Source organism: Sciurus vulgaris (genome assembly GCF_902686455.1).
Source record: "Sciurus vulgaris genome assembly, chromosome: 5".
Classification (NCBI taxonomy): Eukaryota; Metazoa; Chordata; class Mammalia; order Rodentia; family Sciuridae; genus Sciurus; species Sciurus vulgaris.
The window spans coordinates 69,307,144-69,327,079 of record NC_136465.1 but is presented as its reverse complement, the minus strand read 5'-3'; the positions used below and the strand labels follow the sequence as shown (position 1 = coordinate 69,327,079).

Sequence of the window (19,936 nt, the reverse complement as noted above, 5' to 3'; positions counted from 1 at the left end):
AGCCATTCTAACATGCAGCAGGGTAGGAGGCAGGGCCTTATCTCAGGCAAGGTGGGGCTCTTCACAATGCTCACGTAAAGTGTTCTAAATCTGAAGATGATTTTTGCCTCTTTTGCCATGACCACATGACCAAATTCTTAAGTTCAGTGAGGGGCAAAGAAGTATTGGAAAATAAACATTTATAAACACAGATTTTAAAGATTAAGCTGAGATCAGATGGAGCTCTGTTCTCTGAAGGAAATGCAGATCTAAAGAGTTATGTCAGCAATCTTTCTATGTCTTATTATCAGGTTAAAGATTATGTAAGCATTATTTTTTTTTTCAGGAAAGTTACACAGACTAGGACATCTATGCAACTTTTCCACAGCTGCAAAGTGCAATGTTAGGAGCTCTGTGTAGCTCTCAAGAAAGTCCACTGTCCAAAGTTACTGTAAGGCAGGCAGGAACCAGAGAAGAGAGCTGATGAAACACTGGTTATCTAGCAAAAGAATTCCTTCCTGCCCAAGAGCTGTGTGCCTGAGATCAAAGTCAGAGTCGATAGGATTCCTGCACAGAGCCTCCCTAGGGAGGGTACTGCCACAGCAGTTAGGAATCTTGTGCCCCTGTACAGGAACACTCCCAGGAACTAGGCATGCCACAGCCATGAGGTCATCAGACTCCAATCTTGGTCACTGTTGTCCCATTTTTTGCTGTTGCCCTTCACACTCTTTCTTAAATGTCATTTTAAGAAGTTTCTAAAGAATAAAACTTAACAGACACAATGTCAAGAGTAAATTAGTGTTTTTAAAAGAATCCTTGTCATTTTCACATATAAACTTTGGTTTATATCATTACCTTAGTATTTGACCTTAAGGAAAACCTTAAATAGCTTTAACTGATTGTCTCATGTACATATAACCAACTTAGTTACATGCAAACTTGTTGAAATTTGCTCTTTGCTTACACACAGGGTTTAAGTGTTAAGAAAGTCTGTGTGTAAGCAAAGGGCAAATTTCAACAAGTTCTATCACACAAAGACTTTCTTACCCAGAAACATTTTCTTTTCCCTTCTACTGAATTATTTCCATACTTAGAACACTCTAGTTTTCTTTCCTCTCTGGTGACCCCTTTGTGGTGAGAAATTTGTGCTTCTTCCAATTAGGCAAATGTGAGCAAGCAATCAAGAAGGCATATTTGGAATTGTGTAGATGTTAACCTGGTTACCATTGGATAGAATTAGGACCCTAATCAGAGCAGAGTTTGGCCTTTTGGGAAGTGGTCCCTTCTGGAAGGCAATTGGCTTCCAAAACTGTGACTACTGCGTAAGTGGCTCTATGGTGTCCATTGGGACCCAGCACAGAACTGCCACCTACAAAAATGGTTGGGTCAAGTGAGAGGAGTGGGTAATCAAAGAGGTCTTCACAATGTGACTATAGGACCTCCAGCACCTGTGGACAGGAATGGCTGATGGTTGAAGGAGGAGGGTACAGTGGGAGAAGTGTAGTAGGGTTCAGAGAAGAAGAAGAACAGAGTAATGGTTGAGTTTTCTATAAAAAGGAGATGAAATTCTTGAATCTCTGATGGGCTCAGGAGTGGAAGGGATTTATGGCTTAAGAGGCCCTGTAGTTGATGGGTGGAGAACACAGTTATTGGTTTGAGTAGGGTGAGTTTTAGAGCTTCCTTAGTTAATTCAGTTTCTGCCACCAGTCCTCGGAGACATGGTAGCTACTCATGAATGGTAGAATCAAGCTGCTTGGAGAGATATGCCATGGGTCTGTAGGAAGGTCTGGTTGGTTGCATGAGGAGACCAGTGGCAACACCTTGTAAATTAATTAGATGTTTCCAAGAAACACATTTGAGTAATCCCACACGTTAAATCCTTATTTTACTGTAAAAACCAAGATAATCAGATAGGTATACTGAACATTATTTGTGGCCTCTTTTTCTGTTGGAGAAAAGTTCTACAAACAATTGATTAATATCAATTAACATTTTTAAACTTGACCACCTGGAGACTTCTGAGGTAAGTCATGATATTATGTACACGATTTATGAACCCACAATAGACAACACGATATACACAGAACACAAAAACAAAGGCCTTGTAGTTTTTATAGGTGAAATTTCCATTGCAATGTAACAGATGTTCAAAAACTGGAGTTCAATAGGACTGATCAAAACATCAATTTTATAAGTTCAAAAAATATAGAATTTAAGAAAAAAAAAAAGAATCCTGGAAAAATGACAGGGCTATTAATTATTACTTTGTTGGAGTTCTGTGGAGTTCTGATAAAAGGCTTTTTTTTTTTTTGGACCTGTGGGGACAGTCATGAATGTTACGTAGAATTGGTCAGCAAGATCTTGTGGTACCTGTTAGATGCAGGGTCGTTAGTCTGGGGTGAGAGCAGAAGAAAGACATGCTGAGTGAGATTATAAGTCGGGGAAAGATATCTAAATTCCTTAATATAAGCAGAGGAGTCAGCAGAAAAAGACTCTAAGCATTTCTCTATCTGGGAAAGATCCTGGAGTGAGAATGGAATGTGGATAGGGAAGTCAGTAGAGAAAGACCCCCTAAAAGTTTCTCAATCTGGGAAAGATTCTGTAGTGAGAATAGAATGTGGATTCACACAATGCCCTCTGCACCAGCCACCTCAGGAGGAGAAAGAAGCTCTGGGATAGATTGTAGAAGGGTCTGATGAGACTAACAGGGGAGGAGGGAATGGAGTGGGTGGAGGGACGTTCTGGAGAAGGAGGGGAGGTGGGAGAGCTCTGAGGAGGAAAAGGAGGAGCAGCTGCACCTGCAGGAAGAGGGGGTGGGTTTGCAGGAGGAGGGCAGAAAGAGGAGGCAGAATTCTGGCCAAAGCATGGAGAAGGTGGGGTTTGGAACTGGCCCCAGTGATGATAACTTGGGTGGTGGAACAGGTAGAAGAAAGGGCAGGGCGAGCACCAAATTCCAAAAAGAAAAGCTTGCAAATGGTTGTGAGTGCCCTTTGGTGGCCATCTTGAGATCTAAAACATTTGGTGCCAAAACCCGAGGTGCTGAGGCCAGGCCATGGTTGAATAAAAAACTAGCTGTTTACGGCTTAAGTCTTGGGGGAGTCCCAGTTTAGTAAAATTACGTCAGAGACAGCCCAAAGGAGTTTTGGGGTCCAATGAGCTACTGGTATTTCCCATTAGCCATCCAACTTTACCCAGATAGATGTACAGAAGCCAGAAAAAGGCTTGTGTACACTCGAAAAACAGCGGACAGGCCAAAAGCCAAAATGTCTTTAGACTTGGGGGTCCAGAACAGAAACGGAGGGCTAACTGGAGGCCAGAACGTCTCCATGGCAACCAGAGCCGAAAAGCAACAGATGCGGGGGGGGGGCGGGGGGGGGGGGGTCTGTGGTCCGTGCAATGGACAGACCCCGTCTCAATCAGATGGTAAAGATTAGGAAGATCAACAGGAAAAACCCCAGGGAACTTACCATCTGTTGCCATATAAAGGGAAACCCGATGGAGAAGAACAGAGCAGAGCTCAGCAGAATGGAATGGAATCTCCTGGTTTGCCTGAGGGAAGGTGTGGACCTCAACTCCAGTGGGGGAAGCCCAAAACACCTCCTGGGTTTCAGCACCAAATGTAAGCTCCGGGGCATGGTTAGTGGCCAAATAAAATCAGACAGAAAGTGTCTGAAGCAAGCTTTATTGGAATTTGGCTCTCCGGTGAAATTCCCAGGCCCCCGGTGTACAGGTCAGGGTAGGGGAGCTGGAGAAAATTGCACATGGCCCCGGATTGCCCATGTCTTTACAGGCCGGAATGGGCAGGGGTCCTACTGAGTGACAGGTGGAGATAAGGATCAGTGGAGTTTTCCTGCCCATTTGATTGGTCGCCCTTGTGGCACGCTTCCTTTGCCTCAGTTGCTCCACTCTCCCTCATATAGTCGCCCAAATTCCAACTTAACAAGACACTTCCATGATTCCTATCCACCTGTGAGGCAGCCAAATTATGTGCTTCCAGAAATAATCACTGTGAAATATAGACACTTCCATTCCAAAAGTGGAAAGAAAGAAAGACAGGTCCCAAGCAAGTTCAGAATCTAGTAAGGAAAATTCCATTTGACTTTAAGGCTGAGATGAGAGAGGTCTTGACAAATAGTCAAAGAATGGCTTTTCCTGGGTAAGTACCTGGATATCCAAGAAATGAAATATTTCAGAGTGCTTGTCCCATGGTAGCTATATAATCACGTAGTCTGTCAGCACATCATCTAAGAATTGGTCATCATATTGAAAGTACAAAGGGGAAGACTGTACAGCAGTCTCAGGAACTGCAATGATCCAAGTGTATCCTGGGAGGAAAAAATTAGAGAACCTGAGCAGGATGAAACCGTGGAATTTCCTGAGTGAGTGAAGGTGAATACTGAATAGAGACAGGGAAAACGTTAATGGGATTGTGAGGGAGTGTAAACTGATTAATTATGGCGGTGGGAGGTTAGTGTTTGCAAAATGATAACTCTCAACTCCTCTCATTTCAAAGGCATTTAAAACTATGTTAACAAACACTAGGAGGAGGGGAATGAAGATAATTCCTACCACTTTTTCTCCGTTTAGAGACAGTCTATCTATATCCTTAAATGAATGGCTGCTGTTACCTCTTTTCAGGGCTTTTACAAAAAGAAACTCTACTGCAATTCAGGAGAAAGTTGGATTACCTGAAACAAGGTGCCGGTTGTCCGATAGATTCACCTTGTACAGCAAACGGATTGCATGCGGATATTAACATGCTTTTTCTCCTGTCCTGCTATAGTCTCCATAGGAAAACGACCTACAGTGGCAGAGGGTTTCTGCGATACTCCTGTGGGCAGTCACAGTGTTTCAGATCAAAGTGCTGCCTTGCACCCACATTTCTTCGCACCATTTCTTCACAAAGCTAAGGGCAAGAGGAAAATTCAACTTAACTTTGGAGAAAGGCTGCCCACTGCATCCGCCACTCCTGTGACAACATCAAGTACTCCCCATGGCGGTGGCCCTCGTCTGATTTCGATAACTCGCAACTAAGGAGAAGGTGAAAAACTAAGATTTGGGAAGGAGGCGACTCCACCCCTCCAGTCTCCAGCAGTCCACTTCCTAGGGCGAGCAGAAGTCCAAGCGACTCTGCTCACTCTCACCTACAGTCCCCTCGCCAGAGCGGCCCTGGCGCTCCCCTCTCCCAGTGCAGGCCTGTGCCTCGCTCCGCGCCTTCCACTAGGCTTGGGCACCGAGTTACCACTGTAGCTCCGAGTCATCCCGCTCTGGCTCTGAACTGGCGCCCCTTAGGAAGCACAGTGAGGAAGCGGGACCTGGAACCCGCTCCCAAGCCGGAAGGCGGAGTCGCGCGGCAGGGTCTGGGGGCGGGTCTGGCAGGCGCGGCGTGATGACGCTACGGGCGCCCGGCGCGTGGTGGCTGCTCCGGCGGCGGTTGTGGTAGTTGCGCAAGCGGCAGCGGCTCCAACGGCCGTCGCATTCACTGGGAGCGGACGGCCGAGATGGCTGCAGCTCGAAGTCGGGCGGAACCTCACGCCTACCCCCTGTCCCTGGCGCTGAGGCTTCTGCCTTTCCCGCCCGACTCCTCTTCGCCCCCGGGGCCGGTGCGCAGGGCAGAGAGGACCCGGGAGGGGCGGAGCTGTAGGTGAGGCGTCAGGACCCCGCCCCGTCTTTTGCCCGAACTGAGCCTTGTTGCATCTTCCACTTGTATTTATACCCACTTAAAATCAGGCCTCCCATCGCAGACGTCTGTAATACCTGGTCTGGGAGGTCAGAAATGAACGGGGAGGGGAAAAGCGAAGGATCACCTTACCCGTAGACGTTAGCCCTTTGTTAATATTGTAACTGGTAAGTATAAAGTAGAAAAGAAGTACAGTTAAAACATTTGCTCTATAATTTGTTAACCTTTAAAATTGAGTTCTTACACTTTGGGAAGGTGGATGCGGGTTTGAAAATGAGATCTACCTTAAACGCAGCTGAGCTAAATACAAACGTTCACAAATGAATGCTTTCAACAGAACAGTAAATTAGGAAAACTTGTCTACCCAATGACGTTTCATGCTACATTATATAGTGTGATCAAACGTGATCATCCAAACTTTTCAAATTTACCGCTCTTATGAGAAAAAGCCCACATTTTCAGACTGTAAATAGCTGAATCTACTAAAGATAATAAATAATGACTCCTAGTTTGTGGGACTGGCATTTGTGTGAGGCAGTTCAATAAAATTTTTCAGTTCCATGTCTTTCCTAAATAAAAAGCAGAAAATAAGCGGTTATTGTAAATTAACTGGCAGACAAAGTAGAAACTTTGCAAATACCTGCATGTTGTTTTCATAAAGAGATGACATTTTCCAACCATGGAGATGCCAGCCAATTTTCTGCTATTGTATGAAGCTGTTAAAACCGAAAGGAAGAACTGCCTGTTACACATACTGAAGTGCTTTGCATCACCTCATTTGAGGTAATTGGTGTAAGCATCTTGACACTTTTGCTGGGCACAGTGGCACACACCTATAATCCCAGTGATTTGGGATGCTAAGGCAGGTGGATCAACAGTTCGAGGCCAGTCTCAACCACTTTGAAAGACCCTACCAACTTAGTGAAAACCCATCTCAAAATTTTTTAAAAAAAGAGCTGGGGTTGTAGCTCAGTGGCTAGTGCCCTAGGGTCAGAGGACTGGAAAGTGATATCAATAAAGATTATTTACCTGCATGGACTCTAACATTTGCTTGGGATCATTTTCTATTCTAGACGCTATTGTATTTTATTGGTTTCATTTGGGGGGGGGTGCGGAATTTACTGGCATGCTAGGTAAGTGCTCCACTACTGAGCTATACCCCAGCCCTATTTTGTGTTATTTTTAGACAGGATCTCACTTAACTGCCCAGGCTGACCTCAAACTTGTGATCTTCTTGCTTCAGTCTTCCAAGTCACAGGGATTACAGAAAGGCACTACCACACCTTGTCATAACTCCTGGTCATAACTACCCCACCCTCAATTGAAGATTCAACCCATGTATCATGCTCCATGTAGAGCTTTTCTTGACTGCTGTTTTGAATTCAATGATTTCTGATCACTTGGTCAAAAGCTAGGGAAGGTTTCATGAGAAAAATACCAGAATTAAAGAATGTCAACTTATTTCTTTCTACTTATATGCTAATTCTGGACTCATGATCATTATGAAACAGATTGAAATTAAGGACAACATTCTGCATCCCACACCCTTTTAAAAACTGAAGGGCTATACCCACCCCCATCCTGGGGACACCAAGGAAGTTGGGAGTGAAGATTGCCCTCTGCCCCCACCTGTCTAGCACAGGCTCACTAGACCTATGTGAGTGTTAATACCTCGTTTTGGTTTATAAATTTTTAAGAGTTTCTGTGGGACCAGCAGGGGAAGGATCATAGCTGCTTCTCCCCAGTTTCACCAAATTGCATACAATTTATTTTTTTCTGTTTCCATCCTATTTTGTTATGCATGCAGGTGGTGGAATCCAGCTAGCCAATATCTAGACAGGGTCTCTGGTCCATTCTGTGAACAATAATTCCTGCCCTGTAGAGAATATTCTAGATAAAGAAGTACCCTACTGACCTGATTCAGCATTCCCCACCCAAAGTCATCCTGATTCCTCCTCTTGCCTGTGTCCCTGTCATATATCAAATGCAGCTATACGTTTGTCATAAAAAACAAACCAGAGACACATTTGAGCCACAACTGCAACTAATTTCCTCAGTCTTTGTGTTAATTCCCTCAAAACTATGAAACACTGCCTTCTTGACCTTTTCCTTATAAGTGTGACATGTGAACATTTGACTTTTCTAATTTTAAGAGCTGTTGTAAAGGAAAGGTTTTATAGGTAAGAAACTTCATCCCCTCTCATTCCTCTTTATGCCTTTTCTGAGAACCTTCTCTTATGATGTGGTCGTATGCAGCAAGAAGACCAGAGGCTGTTGGATCACTAATAAGATCAGCTCTCAGCTCATGAACAAATCTGCACCCAACAGATCTCATTTGAAGTCTCAGTAGTATGGTATATGCCAGAACTGAGACCTGCCATCATGGCTAACCTCCCAACAGTGAGATCCATGAAGGTAGAAGGTGTATTTTTCAGATTAGAATGTCCTTTTCCTAAGGATAAAAACTGCATGGGTAGCCATAATTTTTGCAAATATTAGTTGGACTTTTGCAACATATCAGAGCTTGTTCCAGTGCCCTCATGTTCCTTCCTGTGCCATCAATAGTTCTAATGGCTCTTTGTATCTATTGCTTCCCACATTATCAACTGTGGAAACCTTTTCAGAATTTATAACTTTCCTACAGTCTTGCTTGTGAGAAGCAAGACAATAATTTACATTTTCTGACTCCACATCTAGTCATTTCCCAACTTCTTCCTGTTCTTTTGATCCTGAAAAATAGTCTCAACAGGCTCTCTGCACGTGGCTGTCAGTTGTGTGTAGCAAAAGGGCAGACTGCGGCAGGAAGCCACATGTGGCAGGATATGTCCTGTACTTAGCTCAACACAATCTTTTTCTAATTTCTATAAAAATTCCATATAGGCTTGGCTGAGAACCAAGTATGTTCCACTTCTGAAAAATAAGAAATTTAACATCCAGAGGTTTCTAATTGTAGCTGATGTCTTCCCCTTAGATACTGAGATGTTTTGTGGGTACAGAATAGGAATCACTGCTCATAATCTTTCATTAGCTTTCTTAGTTAATAAATGTTTGTGCTTGTAATCATCACCAAGTACTGTGCACATTTTTGGTCCTTTCTGTTCCTTCTACCCTTCTCAGGTCATAGGCCTTAGAAGTGGATGTGGACGCATGGTGGGGAATACCTGTTGGCATTGCTTAGCATCTCCACACTCAGATGTCCTGATCAGTAGGATTGACCAGGCATTATCTTGTTTAACTGACCCATGTCTTCCCAAGAGGCTCCATGGAGAGTTGAAAACTGTCATCTTCCTCCCTTCTCCACATGAGACTATTTAGTGTGCACCTGGCCTGTGTATTTCCTGCATTCTCTCCACCCAAAGTGGACCCTGTTTGTGGGTCTGTGCTGATGTTTATTCCACAGAACTCCAACCGGACAGCAGTTTCATTATAGCTTGGGTGGGAGTTGTTCTCAGGGATGTTTGTAAGGTCTTGTCATAGGTGCAAAGTAGCAGCTGCTCAGATGGTTCCACCTATCCTAAGGGGATCTTTTATAGTGATATTGCTCACCTCAGTGGGTGTTGTTTGCACCAGTAGAGTAAACCATAGTTCAGTTTAAACAGAAGTTTTGACATTTTAACATTACTGGTTTGCTGCCCCTTTCCCTAGAAAAAGGAAGTTGAAGTATATCTTCCCTGTGCAGAGTTTAGAGTAATGCATTTTTTTAAAAGTGCAATTGTTTCTGATGATTTCTTGAAAGAGAATTGTATTATGCATATGAGCTATTGATCAGCACCAAAGGAAAAGAAAGAATTGATTGTTACAATAGCATTTTTCCTGCTATTGTAAATTTCCATTTCTTTTTTCCTTTAGATTAAAAGTTCCTCTTTCAAGAAGACTTTGGTTTGGGCGGTCTGGGAGCCCCACCCTTGGTAGGAGGACTAGCAGGAGCAGTGATGGAGATACGGGGAAGAAGGGGAAAGATTAAGATGGTTCACTTGCCTGCTGCCCGGCCTGCTGCAGTGTAGTCTAGGTGGACAGATTCCCAGTGTGGCAGAGAACAGGGTTTCCTGAGGTGTCCCTTGAGTATGGCCCAGTCTCATGAAAGAATGGGCTTAAGATTCCCTCTTCAAATGAGAAAAGACTCCTGTGCCCAGGTTCCATCTTGCTGCTGCTTGACTGTCTGTTGCTGGCCTGATGAAGGTTATGAGAAGCATCAACCTTTGCAGGCTCTCCAGATGTATTCTTTGTCCTAAATTTGCACTCCAAGCCAGTTATTTGACTTATGCCATTGTACTTTGAAACCACCTGACAGTAATTGTCGGCGCTGCTGTTATGCACCAAACAGCATCCTTTAAGCCATCTGGATATATATCTTACTTTCACAATTCAGTGGTAATCCTTTCTTCTTTTAGATACTTGGAGTGTTAGGCTATTGAAATTGCAATATAAATTCTTGAGATTTTTTAGATATTTTAGGTGCTTGTCTGCTTCAGTTTACATGCTTTATTACATCATCTTGTTTGTGTTTACCAAGAATATTACAAGAATATGTAATGTCTGATAAAACAAATAGGATGTGAAGTAAAAGTATCTGACTTGTCTTAGCCTAACACTGCTTTTCCCCTATCAGTCATACCCTTTAAACTTTTAATGGTTAACAATTACTTGGAGTCCTGTTTTCAGGAAACTGAATAACCAATTCATTTGATGGAGACAGTTTTGACTAAGCTGGTATGTTTTTATACCAGTTTTCCCTGAAGCTGTTGAGCATTTAGAGATATAAATTTGAATAAATAGAATATTTATGGATCTCAGTATGAGAGTTGTAAAAAATGACTTGTGAGATCAGTTACTATGACATACTTAGGATAAATTTGATTGTTTTCTTTTAAAGCAATTAAGTGGCAGTAAGTCTTTCTAAATAGTGTAAGAGCTGGTTGAGATGATGCTTGTAGTTTGCTATTATATCTTGCCAATCTTGTTTCACAATTGGTAAAACAGGGAAAGAGGGATGTTACACAGGCCAGTTGGAATATGTGGATTCTATTGCAGGATCAAAAAACAAATAGTCAAGAGAAACCACTTGATTTACCCTGGGTCTGAAGTACTTTTGAACTTTAAAACCTTTTAATTTAAGTGATTTTAATGATTTTCCCAGTCACTTTTGTATCTTATTCTGTTGAAGTTGGTGTTTTTGATGGTTTATCAGAATTTGTCAGATTGTTCTGGTTTTATAGATAATTATGCTGATTTAGTGGGAGGAGGCTGGGGATTTTAAAACAGTTGCTTTCAAGTAGTGTTGCTAGAGGTTTGAAATATTTTTAAAAAATATTTTAAAGGTTTTGTAGGTAGATGACATAATGCACACTTTACTGGGATGTGATTAAACTTTTAGTACTCTTGTGCTTATTAATTGAGTGAGTTCAATACTACTCCCTCATAGGAATGTTTGTGGGCCCATAATTAGGGTCAAGCCAAATAGTAGTAGTTGTCATGTTGACATTTCAGTTTAGGAACTGACTGGTATTTCAGATAATCCCTGAAAAAGTGTAGGTAGAGGTGCATGTGTTCACTCAGTGTTTGTTGTGAGCTAACCACTGGGCTGATCTCTTTAATTACAATCTCATTCTCCCATTACTCCTAAGAGGTAGGTGCTGTTCTGTTCTTCTAACTACACAGGAGGAGTAGGAGTCACACAGGTGTTGCCATTGCTGTGAAGCATGGAGTCAGGATCTGAAGCCAACAGTCTGATGTGGAGCCTGTGTCCTTAACTCTTCCTCTAGACTGTCTGACATCTGGACATGCTCAGGGGTTTTTGGGTGTTGTTGAAGTTCAGCCCTGCCCAGTGTTGATTTTAAAAGTCAATTGACCAGCCTAGTCCTGAGGAAATCTTCCTGTCCCTCATTCTTTGACTCCCTAGTAGACCCACTCCCCAAGAGTGTTCTTGTGCATGTTTAGTCTGTGATTCACCTCTTATTTTGTTTACCATGGTCACGCTCTAAACACACCAATTGGTGTTCTTGATGGACCATAGATAATGGCCAAATGGGCTGGTGGTTTTAAAAATACTACATTTAATATAAGAGAAAATATGGGGTGGGTTCACTTCCTCTCGGAGCAGTGGATTTGGGGGCTAAGGTGGGCAGGCCTCAGAGACAGGATGAGTGGTTTTAAGAACTCTCCATAGCGTTTTGCTCACTTTTAATCCTTGCAGATAAAATCCCAATCTGAGAGATACAATCACTTTCTATAGTTGAATTTAAAATATTTATCACCTTGTGAAGTAACTTTATGTTAAAACCTACTGTTAGTCTCTAATCTGTGGCTTATGGCTAAGATCAGATGTTCAGCAACCTGTACCTGCTATTTAGAAAAAAAAAAATCCTGGGGGATGGGGAGAGTGAGAATGAGGAGGCAGGGTGTATACAAGCTGAGTGTGTCATTGCTATCAGAGTTCACTTTTGGCTCTCCATACCCAGTTTGTGTGAAGAATGTTACTAGGACCTGAGAATCCTAATGTGTTTTTTTTCAAAGTCAAATTAAGTAATTTTGATCAACCTAGTGCTAATGTATAAACTCCTCAGGAGTCCTAATTGCTTAGTATTGCTTCTGTATCATTGTATGTAGTAGATGTTAAATGAATGCTGGTTAAGTCAGTAAATCTCCATTTTGTTAAATTAATGAAGCTACTCTATTTCCAATATCTTACTGGACTTTCAAAACATACCCATAACCACCAACTACTAGAGACAATCAGTTTTTCAGTTGAGTTAAAAATAACAAGAATTGAGCTGTTACATTTTGAATAACAGTATAAAAAGTGACGTACTTATGACAGCAAAGGAAACAAAATTATGTTGATAGTCCCTAGTCTTCATCATAACTGCCATGGTCATACATTGTCAGAACCTGTTTCTTGTAGGCTCAGAGTCTGGGTGCTAGGTGAATGTGTTCAGTGATTTTGGTTTTAAAAGTGTTGGGAAGTTGTTAAAAGAGGTGTTTAGGGCTGGGGATATAGCTCAGCTGGTAGCCTGCTTGCCTTGTAAGCACAAGGCCCTGTGTTCAATCCCCAGCACCACCAAAAAAAAAAAAAAAAAAAAAAAAGAGGTGTTTAAAAAGTTCTTTTTTTTTTTTTTTCTTATTCCCTCTAGGTAGCACTGATTGAAACTAAACTGTACTGTCTTCCCAAAATTCCTAAAGAAATCTTGTCTGCACAGTTTACTCTAATGCTGCTGGAGTAAGCAGTGGTTGCTTAATACACTTGAATGCCTAAGATCTCTTCATTAACTTTAATCATTTATAGCTTGCAGTTTAATTTTGTTATAGGTCTTTGGACAATAGTTGGTTTTTTCCCAAGAAAGATTATTATTTGTTAATGTGTTCAGCCATTGTGACATGTGGCCTGCAAGCAAACCAATATTTAAATGTAATAAGAGTAAGCCCTGGTGCACTAAGTGTGGAAGGTCCTTCAGGCCCTGCAGAGCCTTGTGAATGGCACTTGTATACTTGTTTGGGTAAATTTCTGTAGAAAATAAGACTACCTCTATAGGGGGGCATGGCCAGCTTCATTTTGGTTATGTGGGAGTTATTGAAATAGCAGCAAATGGTGTGAACCCTAAATGCAGTGTCAATTCCTGGAGGGCCTGAGTCTCTGCATTGCTGGTCCTATGAACTTGAGTGAAATTGGTTGAATTTTGGACTAATTTCTTAATCCCTTTCTGAAACTCCTGTTATAGGAAAAAAAAAACTATCACAGAAGTATGTGGGACAGGAAAGGGATTTTTAAGGGCACAATGTATATATGTATTAAATTGTGAGCTAAAAGTGATTTGCCAAAATAGGGGTTCATAATGTTTGTAGTGTCTTCAGTGCTTTTTCTCAGTTAAAATTTTTATTGAGATAAAGTATCAATATGGAAATTTATAATTTTAACCATTTAAAAGTAGACAATCCAGTGGTTTTTAGTATATTCACAATGATATGCAACCATAACTGCTATGTAATTTCTGAACATGTTTATTGTCCCACAGATAAACTTCATACCCATTAAGTAGTCACTTTTCAATCTCCTCCCTCCTCTGAAACCTTTGGCAACCACTAATTTATATCTGGACTTGTCTACTCTGGATGTTTTATGTAAATGAATAGCTTAATAAATAAATAGCATCTGTTCCTATCGAACTCATTCCTTGACTAAGATGAACATATTAATGGGTCTAATACTCTCATTAATCCCCCCAAATGCTGTATGTAATTAAATGATAATTAAGTGAACATAAGCATTTACTTAAATAGCAGGTATTTCCTTTTTCCAAATGAAGTCCTTTTTGATAATGAAAACTCAGTCCTTGTTGCCCACACCTATCCAATAATGGGTACAAGATTTTGAGAAAAAGGAAAAAAGTTGGGTGTAGTGGTGCACACCTGTAATCACAGTGACATGGAGACTGAGGCAGAATTGTAAACTAGAGGACTAGCAACTTAGTGAGACCCTGGGTTCAATTTCTAGTACTTCTCCCCACACACACAGAAAAGAGGGGGATTGGAGGGAAAGAAGTTATTGTTAACAAAGGAGAAACACAGGGTTCTCCTGTCCCAGCTATTGTAATTCTGCCAGGGGAGAAGAATGGGTCTTTATTTTATTTCTTTTTGGTTGTTTAATTTGTTCTTTTTAGTTATAAATTAAGTTTTTTTGATATATTATATATATATATTATATATATTTTTATATATATTATATATATATACTCCATATATATATATATATATATGGAGTATAACCTATTCTAATTAGGATCCCATTCTTTCTTGTGTTGTACATGATGTGGAGTTTCACAGGTGGTGTAAGGAATGGGTTTTTAAAGAGGGGATTCAAAGGCTATGCTCCAGCTGTGCCCTGTTGGGAGTCATCCATTTGTAGCCATGAGAGATAGCTGTTTCTTAGATCTGCAAATGTCAACCCTGAAGTTTGGATTTCTTCATTCCTCTGGTCTGTTAGCCAAAATACAGATAACTTGGCTTAGGATGGGAAGAAGGTTAATCTTGTTTTCCCCATAGTTAGGGAAGGGGAAGGGAGAAAAGGAAGGAAAAAACAAGTCAATTTTAAAATAAGTTGCAGTGACAGAGCAGTGAGGGTTGTATGCAAAGCAAGAGTTGGACCAGTTACACTTTAGCTCTGCTTGCTACAGCTGTGGTTTGCTTAGTTTATCATTGTGAGCTGTTCCAACTCCTCCTTTTCCCCTCCTGTTGTCTACCTTTCAGCCAATCTACTCTTCATCAGGGGAGAGGACCAAAATTCTGGTCTATGAATGTGCTTTTATCCAGAAGCAACACACGTGATGGGGGAGAACATATTGAAGGTAGCAAGAAAGGGAGACTCAAAGATAAGCATCTACTCATCTTCCTATTCACGTGGCAACCTGATGAATTTGACTTCAGGGGATCATTTCAGATCGTCAGTTTTATCACTTTGTAAGTACAAACTATTTGATTTGACTTCAGGTTCTGCAAACCTGATCATCACATTGAAAGGACACTCCATGTTCTAGGTCCCAGACATCACAGCTAATGATGCTGCTGGAAATGAACGCAGGAATGGGAACTGAGGCCCTCTGAGGCATCCTGAAGCACCTTAGCAGGTGATGCTGGATCCTGAGAGCTGAGGGCAGGGAGGAGCAGACCTGCTCACATTCCATGAGAATATTCCATGAGATCTTGATGTGCCAAGTGTCTTTTAGAGGAGGAAGCTTTTCATTTTTAGCAGAGGCATTTCTATCACTCACAACAAACATTTTGAAAACAATGGGGAAACATCCTCTGAATTGAAGTCACCCCTCAGTTATATCCACACTTGGACTATGTTATTTGAATGAAATCCACCAACTTCCAGGGTATGCCCAGTTCCCATGACTGGGGTGTGTTCAACGTTGGGAACTTTGTTTCTGATACAATGGACTATTTTCAGGTTAGCTTGAAGAGAGAGAGTGATAACCTTGCTTTTTACTCAAGAGAGTGTATCAGGCTGTTATGGGCTGTATCAAGATGGCAGTGGAAGGTAAAGATGCTATGAATGATTACATATATGATAAAAAATCATTTGGGAATACTTGCTGTTTGAAATGTTTTATTCATTTAGATTTCACTATTGTATTCATGCCCTGCACCCCACCATGGCCAGGTGACTTGTCTTCTCCATAGGGACCATGCTCAGAAACTAACACCTGTGATGGATTCAAGGGTGCCCTCACCATTCACAGCTGGATTTGCCACTTGCAGGTGGAAAAACAACCTATTGTCATCCTGCCCCCTCATCCAGTTAAATCATTCTGTTCCCTTTAGTGAAGACCATCAATTGTCTCATTTACTCATTGAGCAATATGTATTCATTTTATGCAGTTTTGGAAACAGTGCATTTCAACTCTTGTTCCCTCTTTAAGGGAGATAATCTGAGAGTCTGCTTAGTATAGAGAAGCTAAACTACCTTTTGTATCTACTTTTAATCAGTTTAAATGGGCACAGCAGATGTGAAGCTGCCTGGCAATGGGTGGGTTTTGAGGAAGCTTGGAAATGAGAAGAAAATTCTGTACAGTCTGGCCAGATCTGGGCCATAACTGAAGCGAAGGGAGTAGAAGGAGCTGTCAAGACAATCTGCTGCAAAGGAAGCGGGTGTTCTGCATCCTGCAATGGCCTTGAGCTCTGGATGGCCAGTGCTTTTGCTGATTCCTCAGAAAGAGATTTTCCCCATTTCATTCAGTAAAACTAACAGCAATGGCACCTCAATGAGGCCACAGAGGAGGATGTTGGGAACTGTGATGGACATGGCATAATCCCAGTTTCTTAATGAGAAGCAGCAGCCAATAGAAGTGGGAAATCAGCCTCCAGCTCAGCAAGGAAGTACATATGCCAATGAGAAATGGGTAAGGGACCCCTGCAGCTCCAAGGAAGGGCCTGCATGTCAACCCAAGTTTTAGGGCTTTCTTTCTTTCTCTCTTCCATCCTCTTCTGGAAGTCTAATTATGTGCAGTGAACTTCCTTGTATGTAGCTTGTTAGTGGAAAATCTGAAGATTGGCTCATGTTAGGAAGGGGTGAGACTTATTTTAACCCATGTAAAGAGCCATGACTCATATACACTCATTTTTTAAATAGAAAGTGAAGAAAAAAACTGAAATTTCACAATCAATTAGCGGAGGGCATTATTTTTCCTTTTTACAAGTCCTATATGAATAAAGCACCAAGAATCAAAGGTGGAAATGAACAACTTGGTTCAGGTTGACTTTCTAGAGAGCAGTATGCCTCAGTTAAGAATGAAAACCATCATGCAAATAAGCATGTCACAAAGTGGGGTCTTCTGTTTGGAGGTGTAAAGGGGTAAGTACAAGCCTGCCAATCATCAAGTCCTGTCTGTCTGTGCCATTTTTCTGCAGGGTCAGGAACTCCTGTCAGTGATGTAGGCCAAGACACCTTGAGACCTTTAGTACAGAGGCATTGACAGTATTTGACTTTAACATCAAGAATGCCTCCTCTTGCTTCATGTCAGAAATAAACATATGGTAATTTTTAAAACAACAGGAAGAGCTTATATACATGGTTATTTAGCATCAACTGAATTTGGCCAGGTCTGGTCTTTCATGTGGGCAGAGCTGCAGCTCCCTGTGTGCCCAGTGATCTGAAGACCCTCTCATCTCCCTAATACCCTTATTGTCTCCATTAAATCTGCTTCTTGGGTCAAGTTATTCATCTCAGGTTTTCCACTGAAATGAACATTATCTCCTTAGGAAGAATAATGTGTTAACATGTTAGCGCCAAGTCCCATGAGCATATGGGGGAACAAAATGCATGAAAATAAACTTTCTGTTTTGAATAGTAAGGGATTAGGTAACAATACCATAGCTGATTCTTTAGGGAAACCGAATGGCCAAATTGTTGAACGTTTGAAATTATAAATGCTGGATACTTATCCTATGGATGAGATGGAAAGCCTGCTGCCCCACTGGCCACTCAACTGAGGTGGTTGAGGTGTCCAAGGGCAGCTTTTCCCTAACGACTACTACTCCAGTACCCTTGGAAATAAAGGCTGATTGTCTGCTCATCTGCAGGCAATGTCAGGATAACATGCCTTGTGAATTTTGGAAGGAGATGTATTTTGCAAGAAGAATGCTGAGTAAGAGAAGTAGACAGGAAGCTTGTTTTCTGACTCTCTGGTTTCACTGTTACCAGATACTATGGACCAAATGGCGGTCTGTGGACTGTCCTGCCCCTGGAGTTCTGATGAGAAGATTCAAAATGACCAACCCCCCCACCACCAAAAAAGAAAGAGACAGATTTCTTTGAAAGAGTAAGTAGCAACTATCATTGCAAGGGATAAATAACATTGTGCTGTTAGTCATATCCATGATTACAATGAGTTATATTTGTTTTATCTTTTTCCATTTTTTCCTCTTTTATTTAACAAACGGGGTCTTGCTATGTTGCCCAGGCTGGCCCCATATTCCTGGGCTCAAGTGAGCCTCCCTAATCACTGGGAGCCACCATGCTCAACTGAAACTCCTTCTTGCCAAAAGTTGATTACATCCTTAAATCAATGCACCCCCCCATCCCAAACATCTACCTTTGTGACCATTCTTGCTTGAATCATGCTTATTTAAGGCTATTGCTACAGAAATGGGGGGGCACAACTTTTGTCTCTTCCCCTGGCCTGCTTGGAGAGCATTTGTGTGGATACTACTGATCTCCAGACACTGAAAACCATACAAATTACATCGTGGGAGGAGCATTAGCTCTAGGCATGGTCAAGTTTGGCATTCCTTAGTATATTTTGGGTCTGTAAGTCCTGAGAGTTTATACACCCAATTGTGTGCATCTGCCATGAAACACCAGGCAATGATTTGAGAGCTCGGGCTGGCTGTCTGTAGCTGTGGTCACCAGAAAAAGAGACTCACAGAACACCATCCTTTTTCCCCCAAAGGAACTGAACTCGCCATAAAACTAAAGACTATTTCTGGACATCTCCTTCTATTAAAACATCTCCATGTCATGGATCTGCTCCAGGCTGAGCCAGTATGTCAACGCTCAGTTTTTCTTAAAAATAAATCAGGTCTCACTTAACCCCTAGGATGCTCACATGATATAAGATGTGTATCCAAAGACAGTCAAACCCATCTTGTGAATAACAAATGACTCTAGAAGGGGTTTTGGTAAGCATTTGAGAGTCAGAGCAATTTGAATTTTGATAATGAAGAAAAAGGTCACAAGTTTACCTGGCAAAAAATCCACAAAGGAAATAGAAAACAAAATCTTCTTAGGCAATCCTCCCTTTTCTCTCCCTTCCTCCCTTTCTTTTTTATCATCCTGGAAGCTGCGGGGAGATAAGTAGAGAATCATCCACATCTGAAGTCTGGGCCTGCCATGTCTTTCTGTATCCTGACTCACTGAGAGGCATCCAGCAATGTTCCATTTGTGAAAAGGAGGAATGAATTTGAGGCGAGGTGGTGAAATCTGCATGGTTCTGAAAGCTCTGGTTGCCCTAAACACCTTTGACTTTTTCCTAGATTGGGCATTAGGAGGTTTTCCTGGGACAATCAGCAGGAATAGCTGGCCTCTTAATGAGATTTGCTGAGAGAAATGCACAATCTTCATTATGCACCACAACTGGTATCCTGTTACTCAAGCTCAGAACTTCCACTACCATTTATCTTTTATCTCCCCTGTTGGGAGGGGGTTGAGGCATCAGGACCAGGCATCCCATGGCAGCAGCTGGAGTTGGATGCTGAAGGAGATAAAGGTGTTTCTGACACAATATGTACATCCATGGTGTGTGATAGATGCTGTAAGAAATCAAAAGCTAAGTCCTGGACACCCAGCCTGCTGGGACCCTATTGCCTAGACTGCTGAGCACTCCTGATGAAATCTTGGCCAGATATCCATTTTATATGAATGGTATAACTAGTATTTTTTCTCAAATTACTAATCAGAAATATGACCAATAAACAGAAAAATTCTTATTTCCTGCCTCCCTGACTCTGATCTAGAATCTAAAACTCCCTATAATTTGGCTATCCTGTCTGTTTTGGGTTGAATTATGTCCTCCAGAAATTCACATGCTGATATCCTAAACCCCTGTACCTCAGAATGTGTCTGTATTTGAAGATAGTGTCTGAAAAAAAAAAATAAACAAAAATGATTTCATGCAGGTGGGCTCTTAATTCAATACAACTGATTGGTATCCTTATAAGAAGAATAAATTTGGACAGAGACACATACAGAAGGAAGACTACCTGAAGACGACAGCCATCTGCAAG

The 19,936-nt window shown here is 41.6% G+C and overlaps 2 protein-coding genes and 1 long non-coding RNA gene across 3 annotated transcripts in view; 2 read left to right on the top strand and 1 right to left on the bottom strand.

The window, feature by feature from the left end:
* LOC306661376 (voltage-dependent L-type calcium channel subunit alpha-1C-like) overlaps window positions 1-19,936 on the top strand; it is a 448,729-nt gene that overhangs the window by 217,870 nt on the left and 210,923 nt on the right. The window lies entirely within an intron of this gene.
* LOC306661381 overlaps window positions 1-19,936 on the bottom strand; it is a 448,014-nt gene that overhangs the window by 270,707 nt on the left and 157,371 nt on the right. The gene's annotated exons all lie outside the window — the stretch shown is intronic.
* Window positions 5,382-18,713, top strand: LOC306661374 (uncharacterized protein). Its single transcript, XM_079140351.1, has 3 exons — window positions 5,382-5,623; window positions 14,900-15,109; window positions 17,856-18,713. Exons 1-3 carry the CDS (start codon window positions 5,481-5,483, stop codon window positions 17,905-17,907), a joined length of 405 nt encoding a protein of 134 aa, XP_078996477.1. The 5' UTR covers window positions 5,382-5,480; the 3' UTR covers window positions 17,908-18,713.